This window comes from Conger conger, chromosome 5, assembly GCF_963514075.1.
Source record: "Conger conger chromosome 5, fConCon1.1, whole genome shotgun sequence".
NCBI lineage: Eukaryota > Metazoa > Chordata > Actinopteri > Anguilliformes > Congridae > Conger > Conger conger.
Window position 1 is genome coordinate 21,834,702 of NC_083764.1, and position 22,696 is coordinate 21,857,397.

A 22,696-nucleotide genomic window follows, 5' to 3' on the forward strand; every position below is an offset into this window, starting at 1 on the left:
AGACCCTAACGACCATAAATGTTACCTGGCTTCGTAACATTGTTTCAAATACAACGGTGAGAAGCTTGTTTTTAGCGGTGTCGGAGTGTCCGTACTAGGGCAAGCATCCTTCAGTTTGTTGAACTCATGTCAAAAATGATAAATAAATCAAGAAACAAGCAAACAACAACGTTGTCATAGATACATAACCCGCACGCACCACTTCATTCTGAGCTCTCTGCCATCACTTTTCTGCCAGAAAAGAAACGTAGTGGACCCAGATCCTTACTCCACAGCTCAGTTTGACAGAAAGCGTTGATCGCCGTCCCATCCCTCCTCAGCCACTGCATCCGTCGTCTTCTCTTAATTTCTTAGCCGTTGGTTGAAAGGTAGTTTGAGTCACTGGTTTGAGTCACAGGCTGAAAGGTGTTTTCGTTCTGACATCCATGGCAGACCTGATGGAGACGTGTGACCACGTTGGGTTTTGCATGCCGAACAGAGGCGACCTTGTTCGAAGAGACTGCGCCTGTCCTCTCCGGCTTCTGTGTTTATATTTAATGCGTTGCCCGTTTTGTTTTGCATTGAATGGTGTCCAGAGCTAAATGCAGGGAGCAGGGGTGTGTATGGAAACACGGCGAGGGATTTAGGCAGTGGATGGTCCAGCTTTGGCCCTGGAATCTGGGATCTGAGTCGCAGTGCTTCCTGACTGGGGAGTCCCCGCTCCTTCCTGTCTGAAAAGAGTGACTATCGCCGTGCTCACCTCTTCCTCTTCCTGTCTCCTCCCGCATCATTTTCCCTGGAAATCCTGACTCACTGCTTCCGCCGGAAACCTCTGGAAATAGAACCGCAGGCTTGGGAAGGGGGGAGGTTCATAACCAATCGGGAGTGACGTTTGAAAGGCGGTCATTTATCTCCATGGCGATGAAGCGGCACCTGGGTAAATGACGTGACCTTTCCATGTTTCGGGGGGAATCGGAGGCTTGGTAATCCCAAGCGGCCCTCGATAAAATGGGGGAAAATGTTTACCATTTGTTTTAGAATTTCATTTATTTTAATATGCCTTTTTTCTTTTCAGGTTGCCGTGGTGAAGATGAAAAACACAGAACGCGTGTACGCCATGAAGATCCTGAACAAATGGGAGATGCTGAAGAGAGCTGAGGTGAGAGGGCAACACTCCATTTCTAGATCCTTCCTTCCAAGATTACATATTCCAGTTTAGCCTGATGATGGTGTACATGGCACTATTCAAATTGGCTCTAATTGCCTTTGACCTCTCCAAAGGAAAAATATCATGAAAATACAATTATACAATTAAATACAATTATGTAGTTGCACGGCTGCCATCGCCTCCTGGCGTCAGTGTTTCCAGGGTTGGGGAAAAACAGGAAAAATCTGGGTATAACGTACAAGTAAAACATGAAGAAAGTACTATTTTAAATGAATGGTTGTTTTATAAGATAATGGTTGGGACAGGAGAGTAAGACTTCCTGAGTCGGCTAATGGACAGCTCACATCGATCGCTGACTGAGTGCTGGTTTTGAATGCTATGCCTTGGATCAGTGTGTCTCGTGTAATAATGCATTAAGCGTCTACCTGTTTATGGTTCGTGGAGCCTCACTGTTCACCGGAGGGAGACAGGTAGCGGACGTTGGGAGACACTCGTGCCTCCCTCGGGGAGTGAGTGGAGAGCTGGCCAGCTCCTATTACATGTTCCTCCTTTTGTTTCCATCCAGACCGCCTGCTTCCGGGAGGAGAGGAACGTTCTAGTGAATGGAGACTGTCAGTGGATCACCAGACTGCACTACGCCTTCCAGGATGACAACTACCTGGTACGCAGGACACTAGAGATATGAAACACCCACACACTGGCTAACAATTGCAAAAAAATTGAAAGAAAGCTATAACAAAATAGCAGATTATTCGAGGCAATCGCAAACGTTTCGATCACAGACCTTTATCAGCTACCTGGTACAAACAGCCAATCCTTTCAGCCCGTCTCAGCCATGTAACTGACATGGGACTGACCGGTCTCATGTTGGACCGGATTCTCTCTACCAGGGCTGGTTACATCATACAACTGCCCCTCCTCCACTCCCATTCCCTATGACCTCACTTCAGCCATTTTGAATTCTCCTTTGTTCTCGTTCTCCCCACTTTTGCTAATGTTCCGTTACATTTGTCCTTCAAATTAAAACCACGGTTTTTAATCAAATTGTCGCAAAGAGTCACTTTCTCCCGGGAGCTGTCTCCCTAGAGAATTGGGGGGGAAAAAGAAAAGAGGGGGAAAACCCCTCATTGATTCTCTGACCCAGAGGAAACCGGAGCCGGAATGTCAGCCCAGGCGCGACGCGCGGCCCTTTAGCAGGCGGAATGTGTCGGGGTGGCGTGACCTCACGCCCCAGCCGAACGAGCTGGGGCTGCCTGGGATGTGGACTCGTGGTTGTGGGTGGTGTTATTGTTGGTGCATGGCCAGGTCTTGTGCGGAGTGAAGCCTAAAAATAGAGCGTTTTTGGCCTGCTCCGCAATGCGGAGGCGGCTGAAGAGTGGGGCAGGGTATCCCAGGGGGCCGTCTTCGCCCCATGATGTCAGCAATATACTAGTAATCCCTGCCGGTTTTTGATTGCCTGTGTTAATATAATCGATATCTCGAAAGATGAGGATTGCAAAACCATTCCAAATAGGTTGGATAACGTGAATATTTCTTGTTTTTGTTTTTTCGATTGTTTTGCCTGGCCACCGGGAGGAACTAGGTTTGAAACTTTACAAGACCCGTGTTTATTTTATTAAGCATAAATTCATGTTTTACTTCCCTGTGACCTTTGAAAGAATTATTTTCTGTGGAAAATGATTGAAATGGAAAGCCAGCGAGTCGTTTCCCGTCCTTTGGCATCTGTTACGGTGGCGTTGGTCTGGCCAGGTGTTTTCCTGTATACATTACTCGGTAATGGAATGCCATATTATTACTAGTTTAGTTTTCCTGCATGCAGTACAGTAGAACCTCAGAGGTCTGAACCTCAGAAAACAGAAAAGTCCAGTCAACTGGACAGGGTTTGGAATCGGAAGTATAACATTAATACAAAATGACGACTGAAAAACTCAAACTAGTGACACTATTAATTGAGAAATAGCTTGAAATTATATCAAAATTAGACAAGGAAGTCAGCGGGCAGGGGAATCATTTTTTATTCACCAAAGCTCGTGTCACACTGATGGCTATGGTCAATGCAAGCGGCCAGGTTTACCAAACCTTGTTGCTTTGCAAACGTCACTATATCGATTTGTTTCTGATTTGACTATTTTACAAGTTTAGCCTACTTTACTCTGAACTGAGATATTTAATCTCGTAAAATACTGTATTTCAAGGTGACTTTCAGAATTTCGGTTTTCCGAACGACCTTCATTCCCAGTGTGTTCGGTCCTCTGGGCTTCTGCTGTACTCAACAAGGGTATATTCTTATGTAACAAGCGATATTTTCTCGTGTGCAGTATTTGGTGATGGACTACTACGTTGGAGGGGATCTGTTGACGCTGCTCAGTAAGTTCGAGGACCGGCTCCCAGAGGACATGGCTCGGTTCTACGTGGCTGAGATGGTCCTGGCCATTCACTCCATCCACCAGCAGAACTACGTTCACCGGTGAGCTCTGAGCCCTCGGGTCTCCATGGTGAATACAACGGGCATCCCGGGTAGTGTTCAGAGCTTCTTCCTCATGCTCCAACCTCCCCTTTCTCAGCCCTTCCACATTGGATACAGTTGGTTCCTCTCCTTCCAAGGAACACCTAGTCAGTTTCATACAGTGTCATACTGGTTCTAATGCGGTTCAGTTGTGCTGTAGAGATCACTGCTGTGTGAGCTCTTTTCAGAATAACATGTTTTCAGCAAGGTGTTCCATTGCTCATTCTCAGTTTCGTGTCCCGTTTTTCAGAGACATCAAACCGGACAACGTGCTGCTGGACATGAACGGCCACATCCGCCTGGCGGACTTTGGCTCCTGTCTGAAGATGATGGAGGACGGCACGGTGAGTTGTGGCTCGTTTACCAGTCCCTGTCTTTTCTGCTCGGTCCAGAGGGAAGACTGCCTTCTGTGGGCCTGCTTAAAGCCCTATCCCTGTATATCCCTGTATGTCTCAGCCCTGTTAGCTTCGATGCTAGCAAGGTCCATCTATAGCGTTAGCCATTTGCCATGAGAAGGCTGCAGTGCATTAGCTTGTGCTGTTACTTTTTTTTGAGCAAAACTGCAGCACAATTATTCAGCTGAAACCAAATGAAATAATTTGGCGAATTAAAGTGCCTGGTTTCTAAAAAATAATTACATACTGCCATCCGTAGGCAATAAGTGAATACAGCTGACTAATCGGAAGCCAACTGTCCAATTACTTATGGTCCCATGAAATGGGGGGAGACTGTATAAAAAGGGATGCAACTCCTACACGGATCACCTGATATGGATCGAACCAAAAAAAGCAAGAAATTGCACCACTCTCCAAATACTCATGGACTAATGGCAATAATAGAAGCTCCCACAATGCCTCCTGTGCAGGTGCAGTCCTCGGTCGCGGTGGGAACGCCGGACTACATCTCCCCGGAGATCCTGCAGGCCATGGAGGACGGGAAGGGGAAGTACGGGCCGGAGTGTGACTGGTGGTCCCTGGGGGTCTGCATCTACGAGATGCTGTACGGCGAGACGCCCTTCTACGCAGAGTCGCTGGTGGAAACCTACGGGAAGATCATGAACCACGAGGTGAGGGTCCTGGGTCCTGGGTCCTGGGTCCTGGGTCCTGGGTCCTGGGTCCGTCCAGTTCTGCTCGTTTTAGGTCGGTGGTGCTGAGCAGTAAAAGCTCTCATCGGTTTGAATTTCTCTCCGCTGCGGTATGTGCTCAGTTAAGCCTGGTTTATGCTTTTGTTTCATGTGGTCTCCCTTTGTATTTTTTCCACACAGAGTGGGAACTGTGTGGATTAACCAGGTCTTGTATTGGAGGCAGAAACTCTGGGGGGGGTTTTCAAGACCCGAGTTCATACGGTGCTTGTAGTTGAACTGAGTATTAGGTATGCTTTAGTGATTGGAAAAAGAGACAAGCATTGCTGGGCTGAATGGCCTGTTCTCGTCATAATGTTTTGAAAACATTGACTTTTTATGAATTTAGTAGACACTTTGTGACCTTGGAATTAGTTTACCTTTTCTAATACTTTTAAACAGTATTTTTGTGTAAATCTTCACATATATTTTGGGCCTTGTAAACAACATATCTATGTCAAAAATGTTAGTTAGAACCATATAATTCTCACACTTAGTATTTGCATGCAAACCATTTATACAGTTGGGAATTTGCAGAAGAAATTACAGTTAAGATGCAACGGCCCCGCCTACAGTGCGGGTTTTCGAGCCTGTTACTCTTCTGCGTAGTCAGGGGAGGTGGAAGGCACACTGGTCCAAATGAGCGTTCCCAATCCCAACTCCCCCCCCCCCAGGAGCGCTTCCAGTTCCCGTCCCACATCACGGACGTGTCGGAGGTGGCGCGGGACCTGATCCAGAAGCTGGTGTGCAGCCGGGAGCGGCGGCTGGGCCAGCACGGCATCGGGGAGTTCCAGGCCCACCCCTTCTTCAGCGGCCTGGACTGGGACAGCATCCGCAGCGCAGAGGCACCCTACGTGCCCGAGGTCAGCTCCCCCACCGACACCTCCAACTTCGACGTGGACGACGACATGCTGAAGAACCCTGTACGTACCCCCCCACCTCCCCCCAGTCTTTGTGTCCAAAAGGATTTGAGAAAATCACTGCCAATGTGTGTATGTGTGTGAGCCAAAACTAAGTCTACTTGCTTGCTTGATCATTATAGTTGGGTACATTGCTTAAATTTTTTTGGTTGAAAGATTAAGCCTGTAACCTTATTTAATATGCATTATGCAGTTAGAAACTGATCCTGGATCAGAGATGACGTTGTTCACAGAATAGGGTAGGGTAGAGCATAGGGTTCATTCTGGGGCGTCCATGTTCTAGTGTAATTTCATATTGGAGGTATAAGTATCACATGATATTTAGTGCAATTCTTCTATGTAAATGATGTTATTGTATATTGGGGAATAAAGCCTTGAAAGGTCTTGGGGAAGGTGTTTGCATAGGTATGTACGGGTGCCCTGTTGGTGTATTGGGGTATGTATTGGGGAAGGTGTTTGCATAGGTATGTGTGGGTGCTGTGTTGGTGTATTGGGGAAGTTGTTTGCATAGGTATGTACGGGTGCCGTGTTGGTGTTTTGGCTGACTCACCCCCTCGCTCCCCACAGGACCTGGGCCCTCCCGTCTCTCACACCGGCTTCTCCGGCCAGCACCTGCCCTTTGTGGGCTTTACCTACACCACGGACAGCCCCTTCTCCGACTGCGGCTGCCTGAACCCGGACGGAGGGGCGGTGCAGCTGGACGGGGAGGGGGAGGGGGAGGGGGAGGGGGATGGCGGCCCCAAAACGCTGGCCTTCCAGAGGAGGATTCAGAGGCTGGAGCAGGAGAAGATGGAGCTCAACCGCAAGCTGCAAGGTCGGGACAGAGGCCCGCTCGGCTCTTTTCACATTTCGCTTCTCCTTGTTGACGTAATGCTAAAAACGAGCTGAACTCACGATTCACCTTTTCCTCAATTTTGTGAATTCTTCGTAACCATATGAACACATCTTAAAGTATACATTCCTGTATAAAATTTTAATACTACAATTAGTATGATTTTTTTTCTGTCCACTTACTTGAAAACAATTTGAATTCAGATCTTACATCATCGTGTATTAGTTGCCGTGTATGTCAAATCAATTATCTTGTACATTTTTCATTCACCAATATCGATCAATATAATTTTCATGCGGCGGTGCGCATCCACATTTGTCGTCCCCATCCTCAATGGCCTCCCCGCTCTTCAAAGATTTGCCCCGCCAGATCCGTTTCACGCTAGCGCTGCTATGTCCCATTCAGCTTGTCTTTCACTGTGACACCCTCTGGCCACCCCCACTCATCACTAAGTCATTTACCTTGCACCCTCACAACATGACAACACAGCCCTAACCCCCTATAGTCACACCATCTCACAGTCCAGATAACGGCACTTCCCTGTTTCACTCTCCTACCCCCTCTCTGTCATTGACACTTTTTGTCTATCCCAGAATCCACACAGGCTCTCAACGGCTCGGGAAAGGGGATGGCGACCATTGGCCGAGACAAGGAGATGAAGAAGCTGAATGAGGAAATTGAGCGTCTGAAAAAGAAACTGGCAGGTGAGAGGCCCCGCCCATCATGCCAGGTCCAACAGACCTTTAGAACAGGCTACCAAACAACAAAGGAGAGGTCTTTGCTACCATGATATGTTTTTTTAATTTAATGTTTGTATGTGTTGGGTCATTTTTTAAGGCTGTCTTTCACCTTTTTCATCTGAATAAAACATTTTGGTGAAGTTGAAATTGTGCAAAGATTGGTAGTTGGCGGCAAATGTTACAGCCAGGTAGACGGCTATGTAAAGTTGTGATGTCACTGATTGTGATTGAGTACAATTGCTTGATTGTGCCTGTTGAAGGTCCTCGCAAGTCTAGGAGTTTGGGTTGGTATGGAATTCCTCCGGTTGGCTCATGCTCGTTTCTCCGGCAGATTCCGACCGGCTAGAACACCAGCTGGAGGAGGCCGTCACCTTGAGGCAGGGCTACGAGAGCTCCAACTCCAAAATGAAAGCCCTGGACAAGCAAGTCGCTGCTCTCGCGTCTGAGAAAGACGACATCCAAAAGGTGTGGCGTCATCGTTAATGTCGAAACATGGACTGAGCAGTGCGTGCGAGTGCTTTCTGGTTAAATCAAAGCACATCTGAAGCAAGCTCATCTGAAGTAAAGAGCATTCACCTGTTAACTAGTTGGATTCTGTGAAATGCAGGTTAGCTGAGCTACAGTAGATGCATCTGTCCCAAGCTAAATGTTCTAGCTAATGCTTTTTGCTGTTCAAGTTGCTTTAGTATTGTGCAGTACACTGGAATGGCTAACTGGCTTAAGTAGCTTGCTATAGCTTTCCGGTTTACAGATTTTACTAAAAATCAACAAATTGTAGATGTAGTTGTGAATTAGAACTCCTACAGTACATTGTTTCAAAAAGAATTGGGCGGGCCTTCAGGAAGTGGTTATTTGCTGCCCCCTTCTGGTGAAGAAAGTAAAACCTAGAATGTAAGGACCTAGGTGCTTAAAAAAGGACGTTTTTGTATGTATTGTCTTTTTTCCAGTAAATATATTTGGCCAAAATAGGTCCTTACCTGTCGTCTTAATTTTATTCTTTTTTTAATTAATGTTCAAAGGCCCAAGCGTAGGTTCAGCAGTTACCTGCGTCCCAAATTCACATATAATTTAACATTAGTAATGTGGGTTAAGTATTCTTTGAAGGGTGCCAACAGCATATCGTGAACCTACAACCTTCTAATTTCAAATATAATGCACAGCAGACCAAAATAAGATGTCTGTAGCATGCACTGTAGACCAAGGCAAATTATCATGAAAGTAGAAAGGTTTTCCCAGAAGGGGAAGCAATTTTGAAATCCGTGTACGATGTTCAGAATAATTTGCGAGTCGCTAAAAATAGCTCGGCATGTGGTCTGGCCTGTTAATTGCATTATCAAATCACTGCTTTGGCCACTTTCTCCCTCTGACCAATGAGTAACCTTTATTACAGTCTTGTGTCATGTCATGACATCACAGCTCCCCACAAGGTAAAAAGGTAATGCTGAATGTCAACATTGTTATAACTACTACTACTACATAGCAGCAATGTTGTGAGAAGGTTTTGCGTTAGCGGGGTCAGCGCCACTACATTTGCCCATTACACAATGAATAGCGCATTGATGGCCACCCAGATGTCCGTAACCAAATTAGTCACGGATGTGGTTAGGTTTGTGTTTTCGCCCTTTCTCCTGCTGAGCTGAGCTTGCTGAGGGGGGGGATAGACGTTGTTGACTCATTAGAGTTTGACTCGTGGAATGTTGAAGTCATGGGATCTCCAAAGCTTTTTGGTCCCAAATGGCCACCGTGAGCCCTAGCTTTGCTTCGTATGTACCATGTGCCTGGACTTCTTTTTGAGCAGGGACTCTGAACGAGTGACCTTCTTTAGCATAGTCCCTTTTGTTCGTTCTGTGCTTTAGTGTCACTTGTCTATTTTGGCCTCACTTCCTGAGCTGTCTTGTCCAAGTAATCTTAGCTTTTACGTGCATCTTCATTTCTGTCTCTCATTCTTTTTTCCCCTATGTCCCTGTGTTGATTGCTTACAGCTCCGTAGTCTGTTAGACTGTCCCGACTGACAGACACGGACTCTTTGTTGTTTGCCCTCTCAACTAGTTTGACTCTGTTCCAGCTTGTGCGTTGCTGCATTTTCTTTGGTCTCTCGGCCTGTCCGTCTGTCCATCCCTCCCGTGACTGACGGGCGCCCCCTGTCTCTGTAGCAACTGTGGGAGGCGCAGGAGCGCGTGCGGCTGCAGGCGCAGGAGCTGAAGGAGGCGCAGCAGCAGAGGAAGCGTGCCCTGCAGGAGTCGTCTGAGCAGAGCGAGCGCGCCACCGAGCTGCGCTCCCACAAGCAGCGGCTCGCCCGCCAGCTCCGCGACAAGGAGGAAGAGACCGAGGCCGCCCTGCGCAAGATGGAGGCCATGCGGCAGGACGGGCGCAAGAGCGAGAAGGCCCGCAAGGAGGTGTGTGTGTGTGAGTGTGTGTGAGTGTGTGTGAGTGTGTGTGAGAGAGTGTGTGTGTGAGAGAGTGTGTGTGTGAGAGAGTGTGTGTGTGAGAGAGTGTGTGTGTGAGAGAGTGTGTGTGTGAGAGAGTGTGAGAGTGTGAGAGTGTGTGAGAGTGTGTGAGAGTGTGTGAGAGTGTGTGAGAGTGTGTGAGAGAGTGTGAGAGAGTGTGAGAGAGTGTGAGAGAGTGTGAGTGAGTGTGAGTGAGTGTGAGTGAGTGTGAGTGAGTGTGAGTGAGTGTGAGTGAGTGTGAGTGAGTGTGAGTGAGTGTGTGTGAGTGTGTGTGAGTGTGTGTGACGGGGTCATGTGTGTGCTTGTGTTTGTGTGTGTGTGTGTGTGTGAGAGTGTGTGAGTGGGTGGGTGTGTGTGTGTGTGTGTGTGTGTGTGAGAGAGTGTGTGAGTGTGAGTCTGTGTGTGAGAGAGTGTGTGTGTGTGTGTGTGTGTGTGTGTGTGAGAGAGTGTGTGTGTGAGAGAGTGTGTGAGAGAGTGTGTGTGAGAGTGTGTGAGAGAGTGTGTGTGAGAGAGTGTGTGGGTGAGAGTGCTGTGTGAGAGAGAGTGTGTGTGTGTGCGTGTGTGTGAGAGAGAGTGTGTGTGTGTGCGTGTGTGTGAGAGAGAGTGTGTGAGTGTGTGTGTGTGACCGAGTCGTGTGTGAGAGAGTAGTGTATGTTTGTGTGTGTATGAGAGTACTGTATGTGTGTGAGTGGGTGTGTGTGTGTGAGAGTGTGTGTGAGAGTGTGTGTGAGAGTGTGTGTGAGAGTGTTTGAGAGTGTGTGTGAGAGAGAGAGTGTGCGTGTGACGGGGTCATGTAGAGAGTAGTGTGTTTGTGTGTGTGAGAGAGTAGTTTGTGTGTATGTGTGTGAGAGAGTAGTGTGTGTGTGTGTGTGTGTTTGTGTGAATGAGAGTACTGTATGTGTGCGTGTGTGTGAGATTTGCGCGGTAGCGTGTGACCTTGACTCGGCCTTGGCTTGCAGATGGAGGCGGAGCTGGAGGACTCGCGGGTGGAGGCATCGAAAGAGCGCATGCTGCGGGAACACGGCGAGTCCTACTCCAAACAGCTGGAGAGCGAGCTGGAGATGCTGAAGGTCAGAGGTCACGCCGACTCATCCACCGACCTCGCGCTCACTGACCCCCCAACGCGTGTGGGGTGATCGTGTGCGCTGGCCGTGCAGCCTCAAAAGTGTGCGCTAGCTATGGTGTTTCCTTTTGAAAAGAGGTTATTCAGATTGCGCTTGCTCACTCTGGATGAGTAATTTTGTATTCTTAACCCTTCAAGATGTAAATATGTGATTAGAATTGTCTTAACTGGACATTTTGGAAAATGCTGATGTAACGCTTGCTACTGGTAATAGAATACAGTACGGTTCTCGAACACTCTGAAGAATTTTTAAAAACCGTTCCAAGAACCATCTCCTCAAAGGTTTAAATCGGTATTATACTCTCACCAGGAGCTGTAACTATAAACGATAACGATGTGAGCTTTCACACTGGTGAATGAAGGCCGTTTCTTTAAATAGTGGCCCTATCTCATCCACCATTTTGAACATGACGGGTTTTAAATTCGGAAGTATTTTGATTAGCTGTCGGTGATTCTGTCATTCATGCAGCTTGAAAAAAACGTTGTGAAAGTGATCCCAACGATATTGTTTGTCAGTGTCGTCGTTATAGTTGCGGTGTGGACTCCACCACTGGAGTTAAAATGACTTTTAGAAACATTGTATTTCTAGTCTCGTTCTCGTTCTCGTGTGTACAGGCCTTTATTCTGCCCTCCTCCAATCTTTCCCCTCCTACCCTGAACACCTCTTGGCCCCCCCTCCCCTCGTGTTTGACCCCCTCTCCTGCAGATGAAGCAGGGGAGCAGGCGGGGGTCCCCCCCGGGTGTGGAGACGCCGCAGGAGCTGTCCAAGGCCAAGTCGGAGCTGGACAAGAAGGTTCTGTTCTACGAGGAGGAGCTGCACCGGCGTGAGGCCTCCCACTCCAGTGAGCTGAAGAACCTCCGCAAGGAGCTGCAGGAGGCCGAGGCCCAGCACGCCTCCGTCCAGAAGGAGCTGAGCCTCCTCAGGGACAAGCTGGAGAAGACCGAGAGGGAGAGGTATGAGCACGCCGACGTCCCTGCACGCAGCTACACCCACATCTCTGCCACAGTAACAACCCTGCCCGCAACCACAGTCACAACCCTGCCCACAGCCACAGTCACAACCCTGCCCGCAGCCACAGTCACAACCCTGCCCGCAGCCACAGTCACAACCCTGCCCGCAGCCACAGTCACAACCCTGCCCATAGCCACAGTCACAACCCTGCCCACAGCCACAGTCACAACCCTGCCCACAGCCACAGTCACAACCCTGCCCGCAGCCACAGTCACAACCCTGCCCACAGTCACAACCCTGCCCGCAGCCACAGTCACAACCCTGACCATAGCCACAGTCACAACCCTGCCCACAGCCACAGTCACAACCCTGCCCACAGCCACAGTCACAACCCTGCCCGCAGCCACAGTCACAACCCTGCCCACAGCCACAGTCACAACCCTGCCCGCAGCCACAGTCACAACCCTGCCCGCAGCCACAGTCACAACCCTGCCCGCAGCCACAGTCACAACCCTGCCCGCAGCCACAGTCACAACCCTGCCCGCAGCCCACCCCTGTGTCCCACACACAGCCACACCTGTCCCCACACACAGCCACTCCGACAACCACACCCTGCTCATGGCCTCAGTCACAGCCACACCCACACCCACAACTAACCACAGTGTGAAAGTACCACTGGAGTACTCTGGGTGAGAGAGAGAGATAGCTGGGTACTCTGGGTGGGAGAGGTGGTTACTCTAGATGAGAGCTCATTGTCCCACCCTGCAGGCAAAGTGAAATGGACGAGGCCCTGGTCACTCTAAAGAAGAAATACGACCGTGAACGGGACATTCTGACCGAGGACAACCGCAGACTGACCAGCGAGACTGACAGGGTAAGCTCCCGTTCAGGGTCCCGGGTGGGCGTGTTGGCGGGCAGGAGGGGAGCCGTTTAGCTGATGTCACGATGACTTTACGGCGGCACTTCCTGTCCTGCCGGTGGCTTGACCGACAGCAGTGGACGGACATTGGCTGACGTTTCCTGCTTTGCCCTTCCAGCTGAGCTCGTTCAACGAAAAGCTGACGTCACAGAACCAGCAGCTGGAGGAGGAGATGCAGGACCTGGCCTCTAAGAAAGAGAGCGTGGCGCACTGGGAAGCTCAGATCGCCGAGATCATCCAGTGGTGAGAGCATTCATATAAACAGCCATTTTAAACTGGGGCATTTATCGTCATTTAAAATGGGGCCTTTACACGTGGAGTCATTTTAAAATGGTGTTTTTATATGTCAAGTTAATTTGAAATTGGTCATGTGGAGTCTTTTAAAAATGCAGAATTTCTATGGGGAGCCATTTTAATCTGGCGTATTTAAGTACAGTTTCATTTTTAAATGGGGAATTTACATGTGGAATCATTTTTAAATGTGATATTCATGTGTGTGTGTCATTTTAAACTGGGGTATTTGTGTGGATTCATTCATTATGTGGTTATGTTGGGGAGCTAAAAGGCAAAGGATGCTTCCTACACCATAATCTTCAACTCTCCCTACCCATAATCCTCCTTGCCCCACAGGGTGAGTGATGAGAAGGACGCCCGCGGCTACCTGCAGGCCCTGGCCACCAAGATGACGGACGAGCTGGACACGCTACGCAGCTCCAACCTGGCCTCCCGCACGCTGGTGAGTCGCCTACATTTCCCACGATCCCTGCCGCAGGAACTGACAAGAGAGTGTCTCCTCTGTCCCCATTTTATAATGAGCCTGTCCCCAATTTGTCTGATAGCCGCTTCGGTATTTATAAATCATGCCATTTTGAAAAAAACGGAAAAGGTTGCCCCCAATTGTGGAAACTTTGGACCTTTGAACAGATTTGTTCTTAAATCACATGAACGAGAGATTTAAAGGAACTCAATTTTCACTTTGGCAATATGACAACTGCAGTCAAAGCAACACATAATACTATACATATATGCAAACCCAGAAACTTGAAAACCACATATACAACATGCAATGAGTATGTACCACAACCTTCACAGCAAACGTATTACCCAGAAATCCCCCTCTCTCTCTCAGGATCCCTTGTGGAAGGTGCGTCGCAGTCAGAAGCTGGACATGTCCGCCCGGCTGGAGCTGCAGTCGGCGCTGGATGCAGAGATCCGCGCCAAACAGCAGGTGCAGGAGGAGCTCCGTAAAGTCAAGGGGGCCAACATCTCCTTCGAGAGGTCAGTCTGGCCCTGCCCCCCTCCCCCATTACAGCCCCGTCCTGCCCCGTGCGGCTCCTCACAGCTGGCGAGTGCCCAGCAGAAGTGACCCCTGACCTATGCTCTGCCCCTCTCTCGCAGTAAACTGAAAGAGGCGGAGGTCAAGAACCGTGATATGGCGGATCAGCTGGAGGCTGTGAAGAAGGAGCTGGAGGACAGCCGGTCCCGGTCAAGCAAAGGTAAACCGTGACGTGACATTACATTTAGCGGAGGCCTTTATCCATTGTAACATATAATACATGCACTCCGAGAGGTCATAGTCACAACTATAGAACATGGGTTGGATAAGGTACAATTCACATAAAGCTTTGTGCAGCTATGAACTTCGTATCAAGGGCACAGCTCCACTGCAGCCATCAACGTCAGCAGATCATTCCCATATAGTGTATTTATTTTAATGAGAAATGTTGTTGTTCTGCTTGTTTAACTAAATACAAATAATAAGTGGGCTGCTATTCACGTCAGCTACGTCATCACAGTCTGTAATTTAGCTAGCTAGCCCGGTTCTCTCATACAAATTAATAAATTAGCTGGTTACAACTGAACCAGAGCATCGTTGCTTAATCGAATGAGTGAAAACATGATAGCTGTTGTCATCCAATATAAAGTGAGCTAGCAAAACACAACGGTAGACTGTCAGATTTATTGATGAAGCTGATGGCTGCAATAGAGCCAGTAGAATGTCAACAATCGGGCTGTGAAAAATGTTCTTTAATAGTAAAATCCTGGTTGTATTATTTACACTTGCAGGTTTGAAGTTTCCCAACTTCCAGGAATCTCTGTTTGATTACTTTAGCACCTCTCCCTTCTCCCAGGACCTGACCAGGGTAAGGGTAAGCCAAACTTAAACATATTACGAATAACACTGCCATGGGGCGCATAGGCCTTTGTCTTTTTTCAATGATACCTGATGTATTTTTAAAAAAATAATAATAATTTAAAAAAGAAAAGAATCCCAACTCTCATCTAACGTAAGAGGCCATATGAAATGCTTCTGGAACAAACATCTCTATCTATTGGGTGCTGATACAACAGCCAATCAGCAGCAAGGCCGTGCAGCTTCCATGCGATTGGGAAAAATGAATCGCATGATCCTGACCTTGCTGCTGTCTTGTGAACACCCAGTAGATATCGGCAATGTTTTTGTTTTTTTGCAGAAATGTTTCACGTGGCCTCTGACTGTTCTTTAGTAGTTCACCAGGTGTGAAGAAAATGAACTATCACCTTTATGAGGAGGTTATTCTTATTAGATTGATATATATATATATAATTAAAAAGTGATTTGATATATTGTGCAGCCTTACCTTGTTGGCTAACATGAGGGCCATTTTCAAGAGTCCTGGCGCCTAACGCCAGAATTAGAATGATAACCCTGCCCCCAGCACCAATCTGGCACGGTATTGGCTAACAGTTGACCAACAGCGAATTGTTCATTACAACCATCTCATGAATTCTGCAACGACCTGCACATCGACTTGACCTGCTTGCATCATGCGATTAGAAACCTTGGCCGAAAGAAACATAAGTCTTCCATGTTCTGGGTAATCTATAATCTCGGTGTCCAACTAGTGTCCTCGAGTGTGCCAGTCCTAGATGTTTTTTTATAGCCAAGTTATATAAAGCATGTGAAGTGAATCTTAATAATGACAATTACATCATGAGGGAGTGGATGGAGGTATTTAATTGGCTGGCTTTGGAAATGAGCGCACAAGTGAATGAATGTTCGTTTCTGTCATTTAGCTGTTGGGTGGCTTTTTCAACACTCAAAATGAAGGCTGTTCATCTCTGCATGAATATCTCAACTTTTAAATTGTATGTGTGCTGGGTGGTAGGCTCCCTCTGGAAGGGGAGGTTATAATTGGCTCTCAGTGATATAATAGGCCCTGTTCTGTACTGCTTTCGGATTGGTCAGTCAGTGGTGCACTGAGCTGCACCCCTCCGCTCCGCCTTAATGCTGTCTGTCTGTCTATCTGTCTGTCCCCTCCAGACAAGTTCCGTCAGTCAGTCCGATAACAGGTCTACAAAGTCCGACATCTCGTCCAGCCCAACCAGGGCTTCTGAACACGACGTGAGTATCTGTCCCTCTATCTCCTTTTCTCCTCCTTTCCTCCCTCTCTCCTTCTCTCTCCACCCATTATGAGGACTTTGTCTGTCCTGCCTGTCCCCTTCCATAAACTCTGTTACATTCATAAAATGTGAGCCACATTGAAGACTAAAGGCCCATTCGCACCAAGAAGTAGAGCTATAACAATGTGAGCATCCACGCTGGTGAACGATAACATTCTTTAAATAGCTTCTCCGCTATGTCATCTGCCATTTTTGACGTGACGCCCTGTAAATTCGGATGGATTTCGCTCTGAGAGTGATATCGTTTGTCACTGTCATTGCCTTTATTGTTGAGTTGAGCTAAAACAACATATTTATAGTTATTGTTGTGGTTACCGACCAGCCTTTAGGCTGTTGTTTTTTTTTTGGGAAAGGCATTTTTGGAGATCTCCTCTTTACCCTTTTGTGATGATCCCCCCCCCCCCCCCCCCCCCGTTCCCTTGCCTCTCTCAGGAGCCAGTGCGGTCCCCCTCAACTGTGGCCCCTGCGGCCACGACCCCTGCGTACCAGTCATCGCTAAAGTCCTCCCTGAAGGTATCCCGCTGTTCTCTACCTTCCTCTCCTCCTCCTCCGTCTCCTTCAGGTCCCCCGAGTTCCACACTCAAACCTCCTCCCACACATGCTCCTCTGCTGCATTTTGGGCAACTGGAGTTCGCCTGTGCTCTGTTCTCTGGGAGTATGCCTCTGCTGTCTTTGGTGTGCTGTAGTCTCTCTCTGTGCCTGTTTTTGAGGGGCTGAAATTTCCTTGTGCTGGGTTTTTGGGAGCAAAGTCACCCCCAGCTGTGTTTCTGGGAGGTAAAGTCACCATATCTTCGGGAGTTGAAGTCTCCCTGTCCTGTGTTTTCGGGAGGTGAAGTCTCCCTGTCCTCTATTTTCGGGAGGTGAAGTCTCCCTGTCCTCAATTTTCGGGAGGTGAAGTCTCTCTGTCCTGTGTCTTCGGGAGGTGAAGTCTCTCTGTCCTGTGTCTTCGGGAGGTGAAGTCTCTCTGTCCTGTGTTTTTTCGGGAGGTGAAGTCTCCCTGTCCTGTGTTTTCGGGAGGTGAAGTCTCTGTTCTGTCTTCGGGAGGTGAAGTCTCCCTGTGCTCTGTTTTTGGGAGGTGAAGTCTCTGTTCTGTCTTCGGGAGGTGAAGTCTCCCTGTGCTCTGTTTTCGGGAGGTGAAGTCTCCCTGTGCTCTGTTTTCGGGAGGTGAAGTCTCTGTCCTGTGAAGGTGTGTGTGTGGAGACGTCACCCCGTCCTGTTTTCTGGGCGCTAACACTCATCCCTATGGCGCGTCTGTCCCCTGTGTTCCAGCCTAAAGCCCATCAGCTGAGTATGAAGACCTTCTCCAGCCCCACGCAGTGCAGCCACTGCTCCTCCCTGATGGTGGGCCTCCTCCGCCAGGGCTACGGCTGCGAAGGTGTGTGTGTGTGTGTCTGTGTGTGTCTGTGTGTCTGTGTGTCTGTGTGTGTGTGTCTGTGTGTCTGTGTGTCTGTGTGTCTGTGTGTGTGGTTCATGTATGCGCTTACACTGTAACCGCCGTCTCTCTCCCCCCCTCCCCGACAGTGTGCCCATTCAGCTGTCACGTGTCCTGTAAGGACAGCGCCCCCCAAGTGTGCCCCATCCCCCCGGAGCAGGCCAAAAGGCACCTGGGCGTGGACATGCAGAGGGGCATCGGCACGGCCTACCACAGCTTTGTCAGGGTGAGCGTGTGACTACAGCCGCCATTTCACATCCTACATTTAATAACTTTACGTCCGTTTTATTTCTGATTCGGGGAAGCTTACTGAGCTAAAGTGCGTAAGTGCTTTCAAATGGGTTCATTAGAGCAGCGGTGACTACAGAAAAGCGGAGTTGGGAGTTGGGGGTTGGGAGTTGGGAGTTGCCTGTTGGTCAGCCCTGCTGTTCTCTCTCAGGTCCCAAAGCCCTCAGGGGTGAGGAAGGGCTGGCAGCGGGCCTACGCCGTGGTGTGTGACTGTAAGCTCTTCCTGTACGATGTCGCTGAGGGCAAGGCCGCTCAACCCGGAGTGGTGGCCAGTCAGGTGATCGACCTGAGGTAAGCCTCACTCACTCTTTCACTGTGTCACTCACTCACTCACTCACTCACTCTCTCACACTCACTCTGTCATGCTCATTCTTCACTCACACATCCACTGAAAAACTCATTCACTTACTCTCAAGATTGCTAGGCATGGGTCAGTATATTTTCACATCATGATAATGCCTGTATTGTGTACTTACCTTTGTTTGTGTTGTATGCTTACGTTTGTCTGTGGCCCTTTGCAGGGATGAGGAGTTTTCCGTGAGCTCCGTGCTGGCCTCTGACGTGATCCATGCCAATCGCAAAGACATTCCTTGTATATTCAGGGTAGGTCTTCAGTGCTGTCTATCACATGCAGTCCTGGGCTTCAGTAAAGCCTTTTTAAAGAAAGTGCTGGAATAACGGGAGTGAAATGACAAAGTCACCTGTGCTGCTCCCAGATTTTAAAAAATAAACTTTTCTTGGAAATGCGTCAACAGAAGCAGATATAATGGCTGATCAGTCATTATATCTAGCATAGCATTTCATGACATTTCTTACACTTTGCGGCTCTGGGCCTAACTCAGATAAGATACCGTATGTTGTGGTCTAATGTTGTAAAATGCTTCAGCGGCAAAAGTGGAATTTTTTAGCTGGATAAATACGCATTAGTTGTCACCTCATTATTCACCATACATTGAGGCTGACAGTAGTGTCTTTAATGAAGTTCCAAATTGACTTTCCTGATTTATTTATTTTTGACTAGTAACAGGCTGAGCCATTCACAACGTTTGCTAACTGTTGCTACCATAATTTGCACATTCTACATAGCATCTGTGAGTGTTACAGCTAATACTAGCACCTGACGCTTGTCTGATGAAGTCATCTGTACCTCACCTTTTAGTAGCAGTAGTAGTAGTAACAGTATTGACCGAAAAGGTATAGGCTGAAGCCTTAGCTTATTACACCTACCCTTTTTACATAATATATTAACATATTCAACCATTTCACTACTAGGTTTAGGCTATACAAAAACAATACATAATAGAAACAATATTCTAAAGAAATTCAAAACGGTTCATACACAATAATTATCATACCTCAGTTTTATATTTAACACCTTATGTTTTTAATTTGCAAAGTGCACCACACATTCCTTGTCACAAATATTCCCCTTTCACAAAACCGTTCACTTCTGACCCCTGACCTCTGACCCTCAGGTGACGTCGTCGCTGCTGAGCTCCCCGCGGCTGACCATGTCCCTCCTGGTGCTGGCGGAGAGCGAGGCGGAGAAGCGCAAGTGGGTGGGCATCCTGGAGGGGCTGCAGTCCATGTTCGCCAAGGACAACCAGAAGCCCTCGCCCGTGCTCACCCTGAAGGAGGCGTACGACAGCAACCTGCCCGTCATCAAGACCACGCTGTCCGCTGCCATCGTTGGTACGGCCCCGCCCTGACCATGGCTCCCTCTTCACTTCACTGAGCCCGCTCCTGACCTTTTGACCCTGCCGTGGGCTGAGGGGTCCGTGTGACCCGGAAATGCAATGCCGTCCTACTCGTGATTTTCTTCGCCTCCTTACTTCTCATCGGCCTCATTTACACACTTTCCGCTCAGTCGAAGCTTACCAGCCATACACGTGATAAAATGCTGTAGCATTCAGCACACATTGTTTTTAATTCAAAATGAGTGATATCACATTTGAGTTCTCAAGCTGAAAGCTTTACGATTAACTTTGTTTGCAAAAACGGTTACCGTCAAACCATTTTAAATGAACATTGCGTTCAGTTTGCCACCAACGCCTTTTAATTCAAGTGGAGGCAACTTGAGTCTAACAGTGCCAGCTATCTGATTCGTTGCTTACCTGTGATTTATTTTTAAGATAAAAACTAATATTTCTTACATAAATATTTGAGTTAACATCATGGCGAACGGAAAAAAAGGTTTGAATGTTGCCTAACGTTAGCTAACGTTTCCTATTTTTCTAGACCGGGAGCGCATTGCCTTGGGTACGGAGGATGGCCTTTTCGTGGTTGAAGTCAATCGAGATGGTGAGACTCCACTTTTCTAAAAATGAAATCTTTTAAAAATTAAGATTTGGGTTGGTTGATGTGACTTTGTTGGCTATCGTCCCACCCCCTGCATGTGAGGTAGATATCTGTAATGGGAGCTTACACCCATAAGTACACTGTAATTATTATATCAGGGGCTTCTGTTATTATTACTGCACTACTATGCATACCCTTTGATGAATGAATGTTTCAGTCTGTATTTGACTGGCAACATGCGGTTTAGTTTCAGACGAGCTGATTTGGTTGTTAATCCTGTAAATCACTGCTATCAGAAGTTTTAATCCAGCGACGCTCTTAGTCTGATAAGTAAGGAGTAAACCACAGTAGGCTGTGTAGTTTTGTGAGAGTACTCCTTTACAGGGTGTTGTTCCTTTAACCTCCCAAAAGTTGGTTATTTCCATCTACCTATGAAGCTTTGGTTGGTTATCCTGTTCATAGCATGGCTTCTTGCACGATAAATACTTATTTTAGTCTGTTATACAACCTATCCATTATTAAAAAGTAAGTATGTTTGGTTGAAGGGGAATGTTAATGGGGATTGTATTGTGTACATAAAGTGTATTGTGAAGTGTAAGATCTGTGCTGTACCGTTTGGGCCCTTCATCCCACATTGCTCCTGGGGGGATTGTCACCTGCTTAGTCTAAGCGACTAAGTGGATTTATACTCGCTTTGGTTATAATGTCATGTCTCTCTCTCTTTCTCTCCCTCCCTCTCCCTCTCCCCTCTCTCCCCCTCTCCCTCCCTCTCTCTCTCTCTCTCTCTCTCTCTCTCTCAGTCATCGTGCGGGCGGCCGACTCCAAGAAGGTGCAGCAGATCGAGCTGGTCCCCAAGGAGAAGCTGGTGGCTCTGGTGTGCGGGCGCACCCGCCACGTGCACCTGCAGCCCTTGGCGGCGCTGGACGGCGCCGAGCCGGCCTTCGACGTCAAGCTGCCCGACACCAAGGGCTGCCAGGCGCTGGCGGTGGGGGCTCCCCGGCCCGGCTTGCCCTCCTGCCTCCTGGCCGGCGTCAAGAGGCAGGTGCAGTGCTACGAGGTGTCGAGTGCCAAGCCGCACCACCGCAAGGTGTGGGACGTGCAGGCCCCGGGCGTGGTGCAGTGGCTGGGCTTCCTGCGGGGTCGTGTGTGCGTGGGCTACCCGTCGGGCTTCGCCCTGCTCAGCCTGCAGGGGGAGTCGTCGCCTGTCAGCCTGGTCAGCCCCACCGACCCGTCGCTGGCCTTCCTGGGACAGCAGCCGCTGGACGCCCTGCACGTGCTGGAGGTGGGCGCCGGGGAGCACCTGCTCTGCTTCAGCCAGCTGGGCGTGTACGTGGACCTGCAGGGCCGCCGGTCCCGCAGCCAGGAGCTCATGTGGCCCGCCACACCCGTCGCCTGCAGTACGTGCCGGTCGTAGAGGCTGCTTTTTGTGTTTTTGGGGGGGTTTTGCAGGGAGTGAAGGGGGGGGGGGGGGGGTTCCCTGGTCATGTCACGGGGAGGCTAGACGGTAGAGGGAGAGAGGGAGAGAGGGAGAGAATGTGCAGGAGATTTTCAGAACTATTCTTTGATGGATAAAGATGGGGGGTGACCATGGACACAAGCAGAAGCTGAAGAGAGTAGACATTTTGAGGGCTCATGAGGTGGAGTCGATGAACGGTAGATGGGGTCTGAGTGGAAGGGAGATGGGGCCAGTGTCGCAGGGAGGTGCAGTCTTTGAGAAAGGGTGTGTATTATGTCTGCCTATCTGCCAGTGCAGCTCTCTTCTTCCTCTTTCAGGTTCCAGCTCCAACTTCTTAAGTGTCTACAGTGACTATGGCATCGACATCTTCAACATCAACACTATGGACTGGGTACAGACCCTCTCTCTGAGAAAGGCAAGTGTAAGGGTGGCAGGGTGCGTGTGTCCCCTTGTGTGTGTGTCCCCTTGTGTGTGTGTCCCCTTGTGTGTGTGTCCCCTTGTGTGTGTGTGTCCCCTTGTGTGTGTGTGTGTCCGTGCATGTGTGTCTGCGCACGTGTGTCTGTGTCTGTGTCTGTGTCTGTGTCTGTGTCTGTGTCTGTGTGTCTGTGCATGCGTGTGTGTCCGTGCGTGCATGTCCATGGGTGTGTCTGTGACGGTCACTGCTGTGATTCTCACTCCCCTCCCTCTCCCTCCTCAGATTCGGCCTCTGAATTTGGACGGCAGCCTGAACCTGATGGGCTCAGAGCAGCCGCGTCTGGTGTACAGCTACAGCTCCTCAGGTAGCGTCTCCTAGCAACGACACTGACCCTTCTCTGTGTGCATCAACTTAGCCTGATTCCACATGATCCAATTTCATCTGAGTTTAGGTGTTAGATGAGTGCTGAGAGGGGATGTTTAGGTGTTAGATGAGTTGTGAGAGGGGATGTTTTGGTGTTAGAGATGAGTGCTGAGAGGGGATGTTTAGGTGTTAGAGATGAATGTTGAGAGGGGCTGTTTAGGTGTTAGTGGTGAGTGGTGAGGGGGGATGTTTAGGTGTTAGGGGTGAGTTGTGAGAGGGGATGTTTAGTTGTTA

General features: G+C 48.8%; 1 protein-coding gene across 2 annotated transcripts in view; it reads left to right on the forward strand.

Moving 5' to 3' along the window:
- The window catches only part of LOC133128291 (serine/threonine-protein kinase MRCK beta-like), a 49,023-nt gene that overhangs the window by 17,231 nt on the left and 9,096 nt on the right, over positions 1–22,696 (forward strand). The window contains exons 3-31 of one of the 2 annotated variants that reach the window (XM_061241678.1): positions 1,055–1,138; positions 1,713–1,808; positions 3,466–3,614; positions 3,904–3,997; positions 4,519–4,719; positions 5,448–5,696; positions 6,261–6,507; positions 7,119–7,229; positions 7,597–7,730; positions 9,419–9,661; positions 10,672–10,782; positions 11,542–11,789; positions 12,556–12,661; positions 12,825–12,949; positions 13,337–13,442; positions 13,836–13,984; positions 14,105–14,202; positions 14,774–14,856; positions 16,011–16,091; positions 16,583–16,663; positions 17,420–17,525; positions 17,672–17,808; positions 18,022–18,161; positions 18,392–18,473; positions 19,346–19,562; positions 20,109–20,171; positions 20,969–21,565; positions 21,942–22,039; positions 22,322–22,403. In XM_061241678.1, the coding sequence (XP_061097662.1) occupies positions 1,055–1,138; positions 1,713–1,808; positions 3,466–3,614; positions 3,904–3,997; positions 4,519–4,719; positions 5,448–5,696; positions 6,261–6,507; positions 7,119–7,229; positions 7,597–7,730; positions 9,419–9,661; positions 10,672–10,782; positions 11,542–11,789; positions 12,556–12,661; positions 12,825–12,949; positions 13,337–13,442; positions 13,836–13,984; positions 14,105–14,202; positions 14,774–14,856; positions 16,011–16,091; positions 16,583–16,663; positions 17,420–17,525; positions 17,672–17,808; positions 18,022–18,161; positions 18,392–18,473; positions 19,346–19,562; positions 20,109–20,171; positions 20,969–21,565; positions 21,942–22,039; positions 22,322–22,403 (4,318 nt within the window). The remainder of the gene's footprint in view (positions 1–1,054; positions 1,139–1,712; positions 1,809–3,465; positions 3,615–3,903; positions 3,998–4,518; positions 4,720–5,447; positions 5,697–6,260; positions 6,508–7,118; positions 7,230–7,596; positions 7,731–9,418; positions 9,662–10,671; positions 10,783–11,541; positions 11,790–12,555; positions 12,662–12,824; positions 12,950–13,336; positions 13,443–13,835; positions 13,985–14,104; positions 14,203–14,773; positions 14,857–16,010; positions 16,092–16,582; positions 16,664–17,419; positions 17,526–17,671; positions 17,809–18,021; positions 18,162–18,391; positions 18,474–19,345; positions 19,563–20,108; positions 20,172–20,968; positions 21,566–21,941; positions 22,040–22,321; positions 22,404–22,696) is intronic. The other variant, XM_061241679.1, reaches the window with a different exon arrangement.